At 42.1% G+C, this 18,331-nt stretch overlaps 1 protein-coding gene across 1 annotated transcript in view; it reads left to right on the top strand.

Annotated features, from left to right (window-relative positions):
- ALK (ALK receptor tyrosine kinase) overlaps positions 1-18,331 on the top strand; it is a 713,821-nt gene that overhangs the window by 223,302 nt on the left and 472,188 nt on the right. The window contains exon 3 of the mRNA XM_049784231.1: positions 12,824-12,988. Coding sequence (XP_049640188.1) covers positions 12,824-12,988 — 165 coding nt within the window. The remainder of the gene's footprint in view (positions 1-12,823; positions 12,989-18,331) is intronic.

Raw genomic sequence — 18,331 nt, 5'->3', positions numbered from 1 at the left:
TGGAATTGCTACAGAAGCTTGAAAGATGCAGAATTTCAGAGGTTAAAATAGATACTGTTGAGGCTGACTAGAGACTAAGTAGAATGAGGGTCTGAAAGAAATCCTCCATTACCATTTCCAACATCTTTGATGCTTTTCATTTTCCTTCTAGCTCCCATATTTGCAACTCTCTAACCCAATACATCCCAATTATTTGTATTTTTTTTGTTTGTTTGTTTTTTGTGTCATACCCGGCAGCACTCAGGGGTTACTCCTGGCAGGTTTGGGGGACCATATGGGATGCTGGGACTCAAACTGCTGTACTTCTGCATGCAAGGCAAATATGCCTTACCTCCATGCTATCTCTCTGGCCCCAAATCAGAGTATTTCTAACCAACTAGAAAGATATGTCCAAAATATAGGCAGGAAAAGACTGATAAAAAAAAGTGACAAAACAGAGAGGACATCCTTGTAGGATGAAATGTCTTGTCCAGGAAAACCTTAGATGCTAAAGTTTATATCAGAAGAGTTCTCATATTAACAAGACTTCAACAGGCCCAATGACTCAAATAATATGATTGGTGAGAAATTCACAATGAGGGTAAATTATTGAAGCTTATAGTTCTGTAGCAAGGGCATCATCTATCTGAAGATGAGGAAATAGTGGCTGCAAGTTCCAGCTTACAGCCCCAACTCAGCCCTAACCTCCGCCTCTCATTTTATTCTAAAAAGCCAGGTGAGGAGTTGAAGTGATAATACAGTGGGAAGGGTTTTGTCAACCAGGGTTCAATCCCTGGTACTCTATATGTTCTCTTGAGTCCACAGGAGTGATTTCTGAGTGCAGAACCAGAAGTGAGCTCAGAGCACTGCTGAGTGTGGCTGGAAAGAATAAATTTAAAAAAAAACTAGGTGGCCCTAGTATTTCTTTCTTCTTATTCTTTTTATAACACTCACATGGTATCATATGGCTCTTGAAATCAATAAGACTCTGATTTGTTCTAAGTTAGGCCATTTCTAGAACCATGCTCATTCTCTAAGGCTCTTATTAGATGATGACCATCCTCACACAACCTGGGACTTCCCTGATGGTTCCTTGAAATTAAATTACTCTACTAATTTGAATTTAATACCTTTTATGGCCCAAGTGTAAAGTAGGTCACTGGATAAAGCAATAGTCAATAAGTCTAATTTACACAACAGCAATACAGAAATGTTAAATAAATGTCCTCTCTCTCTCTCTTTCTCTCTCTCTCTCTCTCTCTCTCTCTCTCTCTCTCTCTCTCTCTCTCTCTCTCTCTCTCTCACACACACACACACACACACACACACACACACACCAATTTCTCTGCCCTCATAGGGACTTTAGTTTGCTTTTATAAAAGGTCTAAGATAGTCTTCCAAATCTGTCTGGTAGCTACTTCTATTCTGGGTTACTTTAGCAAAGAGATTATCCACAGTAGATTTGGTAGAGTTTTTAGCTGGGCTTTACCATGTTGGAAGCATTCATCCAGCAATTGAACCACATTAACCCCCAATTAGAGTAGCCTGTAATCTAGTGAACTTCACTCTGTCCTCATTTTCTTGACATGGATGAGAATGTAATGTCTTTCCATAGAACTTTGATGGACTGGGATTGCCATTTCCTTCCTAGTTTAGTTGTTGAGGCCCCACAGAGTTATGATTTCTGAACTGTAAGCTCTTTGAACTTAGGGCAACTACATCTTCACAATTCCTTTTACTTAACCCAGTGCTGGATCTTTTCTTTCCAATGTGGAGCTTTTCCACTCTGAAGGTATTCCGTTTCAGTAAAGGGGCATTCCATCAGCCCTCTCATTCTTTTTCATATTAATTGCTTTCGGAAAGATATGCTTCGATGGGGAAACAGTTCCTTAACTGAACAAACTTTGATTTAGAATCAAAATTTGTGACTTGAACTACCTGGGGCGAGCTTATTTTTCCTCTTCTCAATCTAAAAAGAGCATATTCAGCAGACATGAGTGAGCTCAGAAATTTTTATTTTGACAGCTTTGGGACATCTGAGAAATTGTATACAGATTATTTCTAACCAACCTAGAGAGATGTGTCCAAACTATAGGCAGAAAAAGACCTGATAAAAAGTGACAAAAGAGAGAGAGGACATCCTTGTATGATGAAATATCTTGTCCAGGAAAACTTCAGAGGCTAAAGGATTCAGAAGAGTCCTTATATTAACAGGACAACAGGACTTCAACAGGTTCAATGACTTAATTAATTTGGTAGGTGAGAAATTCACAATGAGGGTAAATTATTGGGGCTCATACATCTAATGCCTTGTGGTTCTCTCTCTCTCTCTCTCTCTCACACACACACACACACACACACACACACACACGCAAATAACAGAGGCAGCATATTTTCTTGCTAGTTGGGCAACGTCTTTTCTCTTGTGTCACTCATCACTATCATTCCCTCCCCTTCTCATCTTTTATATTCCTTAGCTCTCTAGCACCTGGGCAGGCTAATGTGACCTTGTCAGTCACACCTGTGTGCCACATTGGTGTTGAGGAACCCTTGGCCAGGAGGGTCCAGTTAGAGATCTCAGGGATCTCCAAGATTCCTTGGAGAGCATCTCCATAAACAAGGACCTGACAGCTTAGTCATGGAGACCACAGCTCTTCAAATCACACCCTCAACCTCCATGACAGTGTTCCCTGTGACACCTCAGACAGATGTTACCAATTGTCTGGAAGTCTGGGCAAGGATGGTGGAGAAGAAATACAGGTAGGTATTGAGTGGGAGGATTTATTCCTAGATCTTATACTTGTAGAGTTTACTTCCTCCCTTTAGGACCCACTCTTGAATCCTGCCTGTTGTCTGAACATTAAGAATAGCTTTGATTCCTGATGACAGCCACCCTGTGTGGCCTGACCCTGAGGACTATTTCCATGTGCTCAGGGACCAGCTGCCTTGCTAATGCTATCTAAGGAGAAACTAGACTTGTTCTCATGAGAAGCCAATGAACTACATATCAGTAGCCTGGTTCTAGATGCCAGAAGCCTTTTACCTTCCAAACTCTTTAGCTCAGTGACTTTCTACCGTTACCTGTACACAGTTGTCCAAAGGTGGACTATTGCTGCCTTGTGCCCTTCGAATTGCCTTTTGGAACCTGAAGATTTTTCTCTTGAGTGATAAATATGATCCATGTTCTAATTTCAAGTCATACAATCCATCCTCAGAAGTCCTACAAGCACACTGAAATACGATTATTTGAAGATGTGAAGTTATTATTATGAAGAAATATTACATTCCCATCTTCCCGGAGTGAGCTATTTTTTCTCTATAACTTTGCAAATTACTAGCTATTCCTTTCCTATGGGTCAAAATCCTTTCCAACTTTCAAGACACAAATTCTAAATTATCACCTCCATGGGTCTCTGGTTGTCTTATTCTGTGTCCCAAGCCCCTTCAGAGATCTTCCAACTGTGAGTCAGCTGTGACCAGGCCTTGCTGGTCTGTGCTGAAGAGATTCAAACTTCATGTCAGTCCAGTATTTGCCCTTGTTTGAGCTTGACTGCAGGAAAAAGTCCCCTCCACATTCACCTCAACATACAGCAGCCACTCACACACAGAGCAAGAAGGGAGTGTTTCATTCTTTGTGGTGAAAAACTTGCATGACCAGAATCTTCCCCTGGTGTTTATTTAGAGACCACAACCAACATATATTGGAGTATCCACTGGCAGGGCTCAACCATATTTGTTGTCAGGGATTCAAACCAAAGTCAGCAGGATGCAGCAAGTATCTTAACCTCTGTAGTATCTATGTAGCCCCATTTCCTTCTGGTTTCATGGGTCCACATTGTTCAGAGCTCTTCTCTGATATTCTGACTTCAGAATGGCTGGCCACAATATTGGGTGGTGGAAAATCCACTCAGACTTTTACCTTCCCCTGGAGCTAACCTCAATCATTTAGAGCCTCCACTGACTGCTAGAAGTCTTCCTAGAAACCACTGGTCAAAACTTGAAGTTTGAAGCCCTATTTAGGTTCATTTTATTCCCTCCTCTTGCTGCTGCAGACCCTAATAGGATTATGTCTCCTTTGCCACATGTCTTTACACTGCTTGAACATCTTCAACTGAAATGAGACTAGTCAACTTTGGAAAGACTGGGATTTTCCTGATTTTCCATCTGCTGTTTTGGAATGAGAATCTGTGTCTCTGTATTGCTGTATTCCATCTGTATTACTGCAGTGTTTCCAGATAAGAGAAAGGAGGATTAAGCTTCCTGTTCTCTCATTGCTGGGGTGTGGAGAGGAGTAGAAACAGCTTTGTCTTAATTTCTGAGGGAGGAAGAGAGAGAGAGAGAAAGAGAGAGAGATCTCAATCTCTACTCTGGACTCTATGACCCTCCCCTCATAACTGCTAGGCTCTCCTTTTTATATTAGGGCAGTTGTCAGTTACAGGGGGGTATATCACAGTCCAGGGGGGGCATATCCCAGTTCAACTGCCATTACAGGGGGCATCATCATCCCTTAACAGTTTGACTAACTTCCTTAAATACACCAATACCCCATTATGGTTGGACACACACACACACACACACACACACACACACACACACACACACACACACACTCTTCAGAGACAGTCTTCCAGGGCCGTGTTTATGTAATTGATTGATTGAAGGAGACTTGGCCCTTCCTCACTGCAGCTTGATTATAAGTGAGCTAAGCAGATGTCTTGAATTGGGTGATTGGTTCCCAGATGCATTCTAGGGAACAAGCTGGTGGGAAGGGAATGACTGATTTTAGTTCTAGGGTCCCAAGATAGATGAAAATGGATATTGGTTGTGGATGGGGGCAAGCAGGGGCCAGGTTTGGTACTTAGTCTTATGAAGTGAGTCACCAGATGTTGGTGGCAGCTGGTGGATTAATATCAAAGGTGACTGGTGAGCTAAGTGCCCCTTTAGGAGATAACCCAGAAAGAGGGAGTAGAAGTCCCTAATCATCCGAGCTTAGACTGGGAGACTAATGGCAGCTGGCCAGAACCAAGTAAGAGAGCCTGCTTTGGCCATCTGCCCATAAGGGGAAATGGCCTTAGAATGGTGGAGAAGGAAGAGGACTGATCATTTATTAATTCCACCTCTTCCTATTTTCAAATGAGGAAACTGAGTCCTAGAGAAATTAAAGCATCTCTCTGAAGTCACGCCACAGAGCCAGGACCAAAAACCAGTCTTTTTTTAAAATTTTTTCTCTTTATTTAAACATCTTGATTACAAATATGATTGTGATTAGGTTTCAGTCATGTAAAGAACACCCCCCTTCAACAGTGCAACATTCCCACCACCAATGTCCCAAATCTTCCTCCATCCCAGCCCACCCCCACCTGTACTCCAGACAGGCTTTCCAGTTCCCTCATTCATTCACATGATTATGGTAGTTCTCTGTGTAGTTATTTCTATAACTGCACTCACCACTCTTTGTGGTGAGCTTCATGAAGTGAGCTGGAAGTTCCAGCCCTCCTCTCATTGTCTCTGAGGATTGTTGCAAAAATGACTTTTATTTTTCTTAAAACCCATAGATGAGTGAGACTATTCTGCATCTCTCTCTCTCTCCCTCTGACTTATTTCACTCAGCATGATAGATTCCATGTACATCCATGTATAGGAAAATGTCATGATTGCATCTCTCCTGATGGCTGCATAATATTCCATTGTGTATATGTACCACAGTTTCTTTAGCCATTCGTCTGTTGAAGGGCATCTTAATGACCTCTTCTAGGTCAACTGTGATTTCCATTCCAAACAGTATTGTCTCAAAGTCAAAGTTGAGTATGGTATCACTTTCTGACTCTGGTGCTGGAATGCACCCTCTCTCTGTTCCATGCCATGGTAGAGACTGGATCTCCCTGCCAACTGCAAAGGTGGCCCCCAGCTTTCATAGTAACTGAGATGGTGTTTGAGGCACTGTGCTCAGTGCTTGTATATATTGCAGCTACTCATTCCTCATGATTTCCTGAGATGGTGCTTGATTTCATCTCATTTTACCAATGAAAAAGTGGAGGCATGAGAAAATTAAGTTGTGTGACTGAGAATATACTGCAAGATGGATATACTGCAGAACCTAGCATTCACCAAGGACAGCTGACTTTATATGGGATATTTGCTCTTCATCATTTCCCAGATACCCTGTTGTCCATGGGATTTGGATATAAAACAGAGAAAGGGGGAAAGATGCCTGTTGTCATCAACAGAGTTGATGGGCTCTGTATGTGAGTTCAACACTAAGTTTCTGGTGGTCATTCTAAGGCACAGGGAGGCAAGTATACCTTGTGTCCCAGGGTCAAGATGAAACTAACAGACCTGAAGGACAACTCCTGGTGAAGACCACATTTTCAGGGTAATTCCCTTATTTAATTGTATGGAAGATTGTGACTTTTTTCCAAATCCCTCTTGTAATTAGTATCTATGATTCATACACGAGAAAGCCAAGACCCAAGAGATTTAATGAATTGACCTAAGACATGAAACGATTTGGGCCAGATCTGGAAGAGTTTCCAAGAAATTTTCAGTTCTTAATGCTGTCAGCTGTCTGTCCTCACTGTAGCTACTATTCATAAATAAATCTGATCTCTACAACCATCCTAAGTCACACTGGGCATGAAATCACAGTGGGGATGAGAGAAGGCAGCAAACCTAGTTGGAGATGAGTTGTGGTATTAAAGCATTGGTATATATTTGAAACCTAGTCATGTATGGTTTTGCCCAATTATTTCAGGAAAACTGCCTAAATTTGGGGAAAGACTTTTTGAGTTGCGTAAGGCAAATTTTGTTTCAACAGTGAATAATAATGATAACAATGAGTATCATGGCTCTGGGACTGGATTTTTATAGCTAACTCTACCCCAATCCACTGTGCAACCTTTGGTGTATCCAGCCTCTCTCTGAACCTTAGTTCCTTCCTTTCATAGCTGTCTAAGGTATTTCATGACCCTGAATCAGTGATTGGAAATTTCTAGAAAATACACTGAGAAAGGGAAACCCTGACTTCTGCTACAGTAGTGGGCAAACTAGACAGTGGCCTTGAACCAGTCATAGCTCTTAAGCTATTATTTTGAGAATGTTGACTTCTGGGCTTCCATGAGATGAATTATAGTTTTAAATATGAGATTCTATTATGGGCCACCTAGAAGAGAGCTGCCAAATAGCTATAATGCAGAGGAAGGATCTTTATTCAGCACACTTATCAGGCTTTTCAGGAAGACACTGACTTTTGGTTATGACACCTGGGAAGCAACCCGGTATTGGTTTTACAATGGCAGTGAGTCAAGCCAATAGTCCATAAGATGTGTGGTTTATGCTGCTTGGCCTGGCATAGGCCTGCTTCTGTCTGAGGAGACTGGCATTAGGAAGGCTCAACCTGGAGAAAGGAACATCACATGGTATGAGTGACAGTATCCATCATATTACCTTGGAATTTTCCTTGTCAGGACTTGGCTTGCTCGCCTGACCTTTGGGTTATCACCTGTCTCTTGGGAATACAGTTGACTACAAATGTGACTTTAACTTGTGTCAGTCTCTGATCCTACATATCAATACCCTAGAGATGGTATCAAGTCATACCAGCTATAGCTCTGACTCAACTTACAATGGGTTAGGATCAGATAAGTCAATCATAAATAGAAACTATCCTTAAGTCAAACTTACTTTAAATACCCCTAGCCCATCAACATAGATTGAGATAGGTCATCTTGAACCATCTCACAACCCTTCCACTAGCCTACAGTAATCTAACCATCTAGCATAGAAACTGTTTGATAACTGTGTTAACTAGCTCACGTCATATATGAAATACTATGACGAAAGTGAAAATCAAAATGGCTGTGGTTTTCTTTCATTCTACATCCTCCCCTGATCACTAACTGTGCCTTCAGAATGAGGCACTGAGAAAAATAATTATTGGATGATACAGAGACTCCAGCAACAATAGCTCCAATTTCTTTTAAACGTGCGTCACTTGTGCACCATTGTCAACTGAAAGGGTAGAAATCACTAGGAGCCTGAAACTTTGTAGAAAATACTAAGGATATTGTCATCTGTCACCCATTGGAAGCTTTATGTACTCAGAGTTTCTCCTGATAAATAGGTTTTCTTTGGTAAACACAAAAAATTGTTTTCAAAGGAATGTGGCCATTCAGTGAAATACTTAGCTGATTTGCTTGGGAAATTTCTCCAATCTGGGAACATGCTTCATTGCACTAAGTCCTATAGCGGTTCTAAATTTGGCCTGATTGCTAAGATGACCATGATCATGGTTTAGAGAGAGATACAGTGTTCCACCATCTGCTGACATGTGGCAGAATCAGATATCAATGTGAGGTCATATGCTACATCCCTGATTAGTCATTAGGAGGACAATCAAGTTCTTTAATGAATGTCACAGAAAGAATTATAGGGCTGGATAAACCATACTGGTCAGTATTCAACAAGTATGGGATTCAACAAGTGTGGGTAGTGAAACGTAAGGTCCTGATAACTGAAGGCAGAAAAGCATTTGGAACAAGAAAGCAGGTAAAACCATAATTTAAAACTAGTAGCAAGCCAGATGCTTTCCTGTTTTCAGACATGGATCCTGTGTCTGAGTACCCAGTTGTCTGAACTCTTTCATGGGTTTGTGGTGATCAAAGAAAATGCCCAGCATAAACTCAATCACTTCTGCTGGGACCCTGAGGCCTGCCAAGAAACATCAGATGTCTTGAATCAGATGTCATCAGCACTAGGAGCCCTAAAGGGAAGCGCTGAGCTTTGGGCCTAGTTATACTATGGGACTGGCTTTCTTTTTTTTTTTTTGGTTTTTGGGCCACACCCGTTTGACGCTCAGGGGTTACTCCTGGCTATGTGCTCAGAAATCGCCCCTGGCTTGGGGGGACCATATGGGACGCCGGGGGATCGAACCGCGGTCCGTTCCTTGGCTAGCGCTTGTAAGGCAGACACCTTACCTCTAGCGCCACCTTCCCGGCCCCGGGACTGGCTTTCTTAATACATATATAATGTAGTAAGAAACTGTAGTGACTTTCTTACTATAGTCTTAAGTGTACTGGACTCATCCAGGGCCCTCAAGGATAGATTTTGGTGTCCATTCCCTTCCTCCCTCCAGCTGAGCCCTGCCATCTCTCCTCGTGCCCAGTTGCTTTCATCATCTCTTATGTCTTGGTTCAACTTTCATATCGCTTGCCTTTGAACCCACAGTTCCCTGAAATCAAGGCCTCAAGATAGAACCTAGAACCAGTCACTGCTCTAACAAGACTTGTCTCATCATCATAGATGGCATTTTTCTCATAAAACAATCAGAGAGAACTGTTTCCAGAAACTTTCTTCATAATTTTTTTTCATGATGGAAGTGGATAGAAAATGGATAGCGGTGAATTTAGCTCTGTTACTCAGCAGGCTCAGGAAAGTGCATCTTTTTCTATCACTCACTCCACTCTGCACACCAATGATTAGATGCTTCATGACCCAAATGGATGCATTTAAAAGGTGGCTGGGATCTCAGAATTCTCCAGAAGTCACAGTCACTTTGCCACACTGTCCTACACACGAGGGACAATGTGATACCCTGCAGGAGGTGGAAAAGGGGTAAACCTTCACCCTAGGACAAAGGTGCAGACGTTGAGTCTTATGATCAATGACATAGAAAATTCACGCATTTCTTGTGCAACCTTTCATTTGTTGGTCCTGGATTGTGATTTTGAATCTAGAAGCTGATGGGAGATGCCTTGGTTCTCATTCTCCAGTGCTCAAATTCTCTGATCTTTGGGAAAATAAAATAAGAAACTTCTCAACCTTGGTTTCCTCATCCTCTGTTCCTCTGTGGTCCTGGAGATTAAGTAGAGTGTCATAAACCCAGTTCCCTAAAGTGGTTAGGAAGGGGAGGGGCATTATTCACTCTTCCCTGGGTTTTGACCCACCTCAGCGGTTGGGTAAATACAACAACTAAATTAGTTGTTGCTGAATACAATAACTTTGTCCCTCCAAGTCCTGTCCATAAGCAGATTTTGATCCCTACCTCTTAGGCCCCAAGTTAGGGAGGTGTAAATAAGAGTAATTTCAGAAGTACTCTAAGCCTAAAGCATCAGAAAATGTCCAAATGAAATGAAAATCAAATTGGTGTTTTTCAAAAAACATGACAAACATGAAGGCCCTAAGACCATTCGACAAAGAGAACCCAGGGGCTTGATATTTTTAGACATCAAAATATAGGGACTCTCTAAAGAAACCTACACAAATGAGCTGGGATCTCATGGAACTCCCATTTTATTGGAAACTTAGGGGCACAACTTTGTCAGCTAAAGGGAGGTAACCTTAGATGAAGAATTTCCAGTGAGCCCAGATGGCTCACTTAGTCTACTCCATGAGAGCATGTATGTCCCATGCATGATCAGCTACCAGGCTCTGCAAACTCATAGGTCTGTGAATAGCTGCTATGTCCTGCTGGTATGATGGGTTTTTGTTACTCTGTTCTTCTATATCTACTACAGGGCACATTTGTACGCTGTGTCTGAGCTGACATGGTCATCCACATACCCAAATAGGAAATAGCAATAAGGAATACTGGAGAGAGCAAATGCAAAAAAAGAATTTCATGTTGGTGTAACTTTGGGAGAGGCCTGTGTGTGGGTATTTTATCACCCTGGATTGGGTCATTTACTGATGGGGGTGGGGAAGTATTCTCAGCCTTCCCAGAGAATCAAGGTTTGGTGGTTGTTCCTCCCCTTATGCGAGTCATTTTTATGCTACACAGCATGAAATGTTGGATTGGTTTTGCCCTTGTAGTCTGCTACCAAGCCAGGTACCTGGCAAGCTGGTTGGAAAGATTAAGGCAGAAACTACAATTCATGGGCATCAACTTCTAGCAGCAGCTCAATCCCCCAGGGCAGGCAGGACGATGTCCAGGACCAATATATAATATGTCGGCAGCGACTGGCTTGTCAACTCCAACAATGCGAGCTCTGCCTGTTTCAGTTGCCATTCTAAAGGTGAATTGTGTGAATTGGGAAAGGGGCGAGTGGTATTAACCTTAGGACCAGAAGGATGGCTGTGCCTGGGGAGCAGCGGGTTACATAAATCTGGACTGGCCAGAAAGCAGAAAGACACTTAATAGAAGTGTAATTGAAGGATTTTTTTTTCTCATCCCCTTGCACTCTAGGTAGTTTTGGCTCATGTCAATGGGAAATATTTTACTGTCACTTGGGGGCAGGGCCAGTTACCTTTGGATGCAATTAAAGGACAATCTAATGCCCAATTGCTTACACCAAGAGATGCCCCACTTCCCTTCTTCATTCTGAAAGTCCACACCCCCAGACTCCTTGAGTAGCTCAAGGTAGTGGCAGACCCTTGAAGTGACTGTTAAAATACACAATGATAATTGGGAGTTAGCATCCATTAGCCCTGACATACAAGCTGATTGATCACATTAGAGCTAATGCTTTGGCGAGCAAAGACTTTTGAAATCTTCAAAAGTCAATCCGTTCTCTTGCTCCTGCAGCACAGATCCCCCTTCCTTTGTTAAAAATGACCTGTCAGCCCCCTTGTCCAACCACTTCATTAAGTTTTACTCTTTTTCTGTCATCATCTGGGCAGATAAAATTATTAAAAACATTTCTTTGAGAAATGGAAGATCCATGAAGGATTTTTTTTTTTTTTAGAAAACATTAGACTTTCCATCTCAGTTTTGATTTAAAGAATTGGAGCTCCTTAGAGCTGGAACCAGGCTCTCTCTGCCTGCTGGCTTCTAGAAGCATCTCTTCCAAAACCCTGTTGTTATTGTTTTTAGGATGAAGATGCCAAGACCACACCTGCGAAGAGTCAAGAAAGGACATGAGTTTAGGTTTCCATAGTCCCAGTCCATTAGTCTGTCCATGGTATCACATTCTTTTGTTTTGTGAAAGGGGAAAATGAGACATAATAGATAATTTTGCAACTAATTTGTTAACTCACCTGTGAGCAAGAGGTATCTTCCTGGTGAGTGAAGAATTTCAGCCATGTTGGCTCATCCCCTGAGTGAGGAAGGGAAGAAAGAAGAGAATTGCCCTGAGAGAAATGTTTTGGATAGAAGGATGGGTTACAAGGATTAGGGTTAGTATTATTAAAAAATAATCCTTGCTTCCTTTTTTATCTCTCCTTCCTTCCCTCCCTATCTCCCTCCCTACCTTCCTTAATTTCACCACTGTCCTAGCCTTGCCTTTCTCTTCTCAGGAAGGGGAATTGATCAGACTGGCCATTTGGGTGATTGGCCTGGAACTCCCTTTAGAACTCTCTTCTCCACAGGACAGAGCCTGGCTTTTTACCTTTGCATGTACCACAGGACAGGTTCTAGCCACAGAAGCTGCCTTACCTGCTACTTTCATCAAAAGCTTGGGAGCTAGATCCTGTCAGTGCCAATTACAGGGGAGGAAATTGGGGCCAAAGGTTAATTTTTCCTCTCAACTCCAACTGAGAAAAAAGCAGAGCCAGCTTTAATTCCCTGTTGTCTGGTTTGCAAAAGCGAGGCACTGCCCACTTGCCTGCTGAGCCCCCTCATCTCCATGTCACAGATGGCAACTTCACATGGGCCAATTGTGTTTGCTCTTTTCCTCTCTCATCTTCTCTGGGTGCACCATAATTGTGTTAAGCAAAGAAACTCCCTTTCTTACTCCATTTTTTTCACCAATATGGAGGCCAACAACCTGGACAGGGCCCGAGTGGCATGAGTGAAGGTGACAGGGAGTAGTGGTCAGGAAATGGAGTGAAGGCTGGATTTCTGGGCATGACAGGACCCTGTGATTCCCTAGGTACCAGGTGGCTTGTCCTTCTGACCACTGTGTCCTTGCAGGGCTGGAATGCAGCTTTGACTTCCCCTGTGAGCTGGAGTATTCTCCCCCTCTGCATGAGCCTGGCAACCGAAGTTGGTCCTGGCGCCGTGTGCCCTCCGAGGAAGCCTCTCAGATGGACCTGCTGGATGGGCCTGAAGCTGAGCGCTCCAGGGACATGCCCAGAGGTAAGGGGGTCATCGAAGAGGGGCTGTGTGGGCTAGTCTTGACTAAAATACTGCCCATCTTTACTCTGTCCCACACTGCCTGTTTATGAGCCTGTGCCTCTTCTTGTCCTTTGACTCCCCGCCAAAGAGCTGGATAGACAAGTCAATCTCTAGGTCAATATCACTGAGTAAGGGAACCATGATTCTCCTCTGGATTTCCCACTGCAGGGTGAAAGAGGATGCGTTCCTCATAATTCCTTTGAAATGGGAGTACCAGATAAAATGTGGGTCACCATCATGAATTGGAGTTTCACTAGAGCAACAAATGGCCTTTTAGCATAAAAGCTTTTCATGTGATAGTTGGGCCCATGGAGGCTAAAAAGTACTTTATACTAAATATTTCAAGTTAAACTGGGGTTCCTACTTTTCTAGGTATTAGAACCTAACTTGGAAACCATAGCAGAGCTGGGTCCAGGATTAGTTTCAATGCACTTGCTAGAGATTCTGGTTATATCTTCGGTGCTCATGGTGCTGCCAGTAGTCCTGTGTTGTTGTTGTTGAATGATTGCGGAGTGGTTGATATATGCTCTGGATCTATGGTGGGTATTTGTTGACTCTTTGCTATCTAAAGAGAGTTGTGGGAGCACTTAACCCTCATCTGACCTTCAGGTCTCTCTAAGACACATTGTAGAGTTCCAGTTCCTTGGGCCCACAAAATGGCTTACCCAAACGTGAAATCTAATCATGGGAAGAAATGAGAGCTTGAATGGTTCTGACCCAACTGTGCTTTCATATTGTTAAGGATTCCCTCCAACCTATTTCTTTGAATTCCAGATTGGTATGAAAACTGAGATGCTCGGACAGGGGCAGAGAATTGCTATAAGTCTCACAGCTTGATTGTGTGCAGCAAGAAGGACCTTCAGTCTTTGCTCTCCTCACCACTCATACTTTTTTGTTGGAATAAAAATGTAGTTCGTTTCTCACTGCAGCATCTCCTAGTGTGAACTCAGAGTATTGTATTTGATGTCTTGGTTTCATCGGTGTTTCAGTGGCATGCACACTGCATTGCACTGCCCATTCAGAATTCCCTTCAGCCAACCCTTGGGATTCTTCCTGTTAGAATTCCCAGCTTCTAGAAGCAGTTAGGATGTCCGTGCGTTTTGGCATGACAGATTATTTATAGTCTGAACATGACTGAGCTTTGCTCACAAATCAAAGAATAATTATCTGTAAAAGGCTTGGTTTTGGGGCTGATGGTCTCGGGTTTTTTTGCTACAAGGTTGAGAAAGATAGGACTGGGTTAGGCTCTAGTGAAAGCCAGAGTCATACAGAAATGATGGATACTTCAAGATGTGAGTGTCAGCCATGACCATTAAAGCACAAAATACCTTTCATTTTTATGTTTTTTCCAATCTGGCCCCTTCTTTCTTAAAAATTATTTGAACTTGATTTCTATTTTAACTTGGCTGCATGGTTAATGTGTGTTCTGTGTGTTTTTTGGGAGGTAACAGGTAGGTTTTTGGGGGGACATTGTGTGCCCAAGAGTGCATTTGAATTTTCTGGAAAATCTATAAAATTAGTTGCTAGGCCCACTAAAATTAAAATAAATAGATAATAAAAGTCTGATTTAGGTCTATCTGAGATGGAACCTAAAAACAGTTGTGAATGTGTTCTAAAGTAAATATATACAGGAGGTTAGTATGCCACCTCTGTTGGATTTGAGCACACCCTTCATGTCCCCACTGAGGTGCTAACTGCCGGTGTGGAACTCTGAATCTTGCCACAACTGGGTTGCTTTATTGCTTATGTCCAAACGCTCTTTCCCCAGGAGGTCACCCACCATTCACACTTTGCATTAATCATTTATCTGCCTTTCTTTATGGCCTTACCCCTTAGGAACATATCCAAAACCAACATATTGATTAGCTTGTAACCTTACACATAAACAGGATAATACAGTGGTTTTGTGATTTGTCCATTTTGATGTAAGCTCTTATGGTTCATTTGGGTGTTGAATTCATTCTATGCAAATACCACAGTTTATTTTCTACCATCATCCGACATTTGGGTGGCTTCCAGGTTTTTGTGATTAGCAACAAGACTATAATAAGCCTTTTTATATATGTCTCTTGAACCTGGAATTAGGAATAGAATTGCTGGGTTATGGGGCTGCAACAGCTTTGATATCATGGGAGATACCAATTTATTTTCCAGAGAATGATGTTAACTTCTACTCTTACCCATAGCATTTTAGGGTACTTCCTCACAGTCATGTTCTCCCAGTGCCTTCTCTTGTCAGATTTTGCCCCCCAATATCCATCTGGTTGGTAAAATTCAGCTTTTTTCACTGCAGCCTTTCCTAATGTGTATCCAGGGTATTTTATTTTTGATTTGATAATGATTGAGTTCTGATCACAATTTTATGATGTCAAGAGAGAGGATTGAATGCATAAACTGTGGAGTCATATTTTAGAACTTTAAATATAAATGTTTTTAATATGTTTGAGCAATTTGTAAAGCAGTGCTCATCAAACAAGGGACTCCTCTGAGTTGTTTCTGTTCCTCTTCCTTTAGTAAGATCACTGGCAGCTACCCTCAGCTACACTGAGGGAGAACTGGGGGAAGCAGAAGAATGAACAAGAAATATGAAGAAAGATTTTCAGGTCTCAGAGTTCCTGAAAAGGGAGTCAGTCAACACTTCTAAAGTTGTCTAAAATAGAGTTCCAAGGGCCAACACATGTTCTAGTCAGGACCTTTCTTTGCATGATGATTGGTCAAGATTGAAATATCTACTCATAGCTTAATGTTGCTAATGCCTTTAGGAAAAGAGGTGGTGCCCTTCCTCTGTGCTAGCATCCCATTCAGAATCAGTGGAATGACTTCAGCAAAAGCCAGGATGGATATTTTAGTGCATTGTTTCTCATTCTTTCTTTTTTTTGCCAATTGTGACCTCCTTATCTTTTACCCTCTTGTGCCCTCCTCCCTGTCTTACTACTTGACCAGTTAATCCCATGCTGTACCCTACCCTTTGGTAAATTTTGTTTTGTTTTGTTTTGTTTATGGGTCACACCCAGCAGTGCTCAGGATTTACTGCTGGCTTTGCATTCAGAAATCACTCCTGGCAGGCTTGGGGAACCATATGGGATGCTGAAGAACAAACTTAGGTCTGTCCTGGCTTGGCCATGTGCAAGGCAACCACATTGCTGCTGTGCTATTGCTCTGGCCTCACCTCTTTGATAAAATTTGTACCTGTTATCTCCTGAGAATATCCTGGCAGGCCTTTAGGAGACATATGGTCCTTATTTGAGAAATACTGCTTTAGTCATTGAGTCTGACAGCATACACATGCAGTCACTAAGAGGGATATCACTAGTCAGAAACTTGTGTTATTTTTGCCTTGGGTCCAAATTGAGAACATATAGAAACCAAAGCCCCATCTCCAAATCCTCACAGGGACACTTTCTTTCTTTCTTTCTTTCTTTCTTTTCTCTTTTCTTTCTTTTTCTTTCTTTCTTCTTTCTTTCTTTCTTTCTTTCTTTCTTTCTCTTTCTTCTTTTCTTCTTTCTTCTTTCTTTCTTTCTTTCTTCTTTCTTTCTTCTTTCTTTTCTTTCTTTCTTTCTTTCTCTCTCTCTCTCTCTTTTTCTTTCTTTCTTTCTTTCTTTCTTCTTTCTCTCTCTCTTTCTTCTTCTTTCTTTCTTTCTTTCTTTTTTCTTTTTTCTTCTTTTCTTTCTTTCTTCTTTCTTTCTTTCTTTCTTCTTTCTTTCTTTCTTTCTTTCTTTCTTTCTTTTTGTGGTTTTTGGGTCAACACCCGGCAGTGCTCATGGGGGGGTGGGGTTACTCCTGGGCTCCATGCTCAGAAATTGCTCCTGGCAGGCACGGGGGACCATATGGGACTGCAGGATTCGAACCGATGACCTTCTGCATGAAAGGCAAACATCTTACCTCCATGCTATCTCTCCGGCCCCAGGGACACTTTTCTATGTCATTGACAATGCCCAGTGAGGGAGAGGTTTCATTGCTATGTGTGAGTTAACACATGTTAACTCCTGGTTCTCTTCCTGAAGCAGGCTGATGTATCTTAATGTCCTTGCCTTTTAAACAAGATGAAGGTGAAGTGACCAAGAGATGTGTCCATTCTTCAGGTGGGGAAAAACAAAGCCTTCTTAGGATTATATAGCTCATTCTGTTGTATTAAATTATTTTCTGCTAGCAGATATGGGTCCTCCACCATTTTAGATTAAGGCGCCACGTGGTTCAACCTTCTGGACTCACTCCAGCTTACTAGAGCCAAAATTAACCACAAGACCAGGAATCTCACCATCATCAAGGTCTTCTAGGGGTCCAGAGTTCAAGTCCATGTCTGGGCCCAATATGCTGTATTAATTATTAATTATAAAGTTCTGGCAGTGCATGGAAGAGATGGATTGATGGTGGGGTCTTTTTATGGCTCAACCCAGCACCTGCAGTCCCTATGTTTTGGTGGGTCTGTAGGTATCAGAGTAACAGCGAGGAAATGACCCACAGCAATCAAAGTCAGGAGACATCCAGTTTTATTATAAAGCCCTAACCGCCATGTGCATATCTTACATGGCTTCTAAGCTAAACAATCTCTTTCCTGCTCCTCTGCATCCATGTATCTTTTTTTTTATTTAATTTTTATTTTAATCATAGTGGCTTACATATCATTCACAGTAATATTCCAGGTACATATTAACATTGAATCAGGGGAATTCCCATCACCGAATTGTCCTCCCTCCACCTTCCATTCCCATCCTGCCTCCCATATCCTACACCCTCACCCCAGGGAGTGCTAGAATGAGTGGTCCCCTCTGTGTCTGGGTCTCTTATCTTTCTCTCTGCTGTGTCTTCCTGCTGAGTCTCTCTTTCACTCCTCCTGTAGGCCTTAATTACCAACCACAGACTCCTCTCATCTGTGGACCAGCATTTGGCTTTGGGGAGAGGTAACACATTCCAGTGCTCACCTGCTCTTTGGCATCTCACTTTCTGTGACTGTTGATGGTAATGATGCTGGTGGTAGAGGATGGAAGAAAAATCTGAACTTTCTAGGTTAGTGTCATCATTAGAATTTTTTTTTGGCTCAACATCTATTGGTTGGATGGTATTTAGATACCATCACAGGGGAAAATAGAAGGGCCTGAAAAAGGCAACGAGATAATACCCGCCACAGATAATGAACTATAAGAATATAAACTCAGATTAATTCTAATTTACAGCCCCTGTCAATGAGAATAATAAAAGAGATACAACTCAGAGCAGCAAGATAATAAAAAGTGATCAACTCAATGGAGCACAGTCTTATAAAGTTATGAAATCCAGAGGCATCATCAGGTTGAGACATTCTAT

The sequence above is a fragment of the Suncus etruscus genome, chromosome 12 (genome assembly GCF_024139225.1).
Source record: "Suncus etruscus isolate mSunEtr1 chromosome 12, mSunEtr1.pri.cur, whole genome shotgun sequence".
Taxonomy (NCBI): Eukaryota; Metazoa; Chordata; class Mammalia; order Eulipotyphla; family Soricidae; genus Suncus; species Suncus etruscus.
Note: the sequence above shows the minus strand (reverse complement) of the source record. Positions and strands in the feature narration are given on the sequence as shown.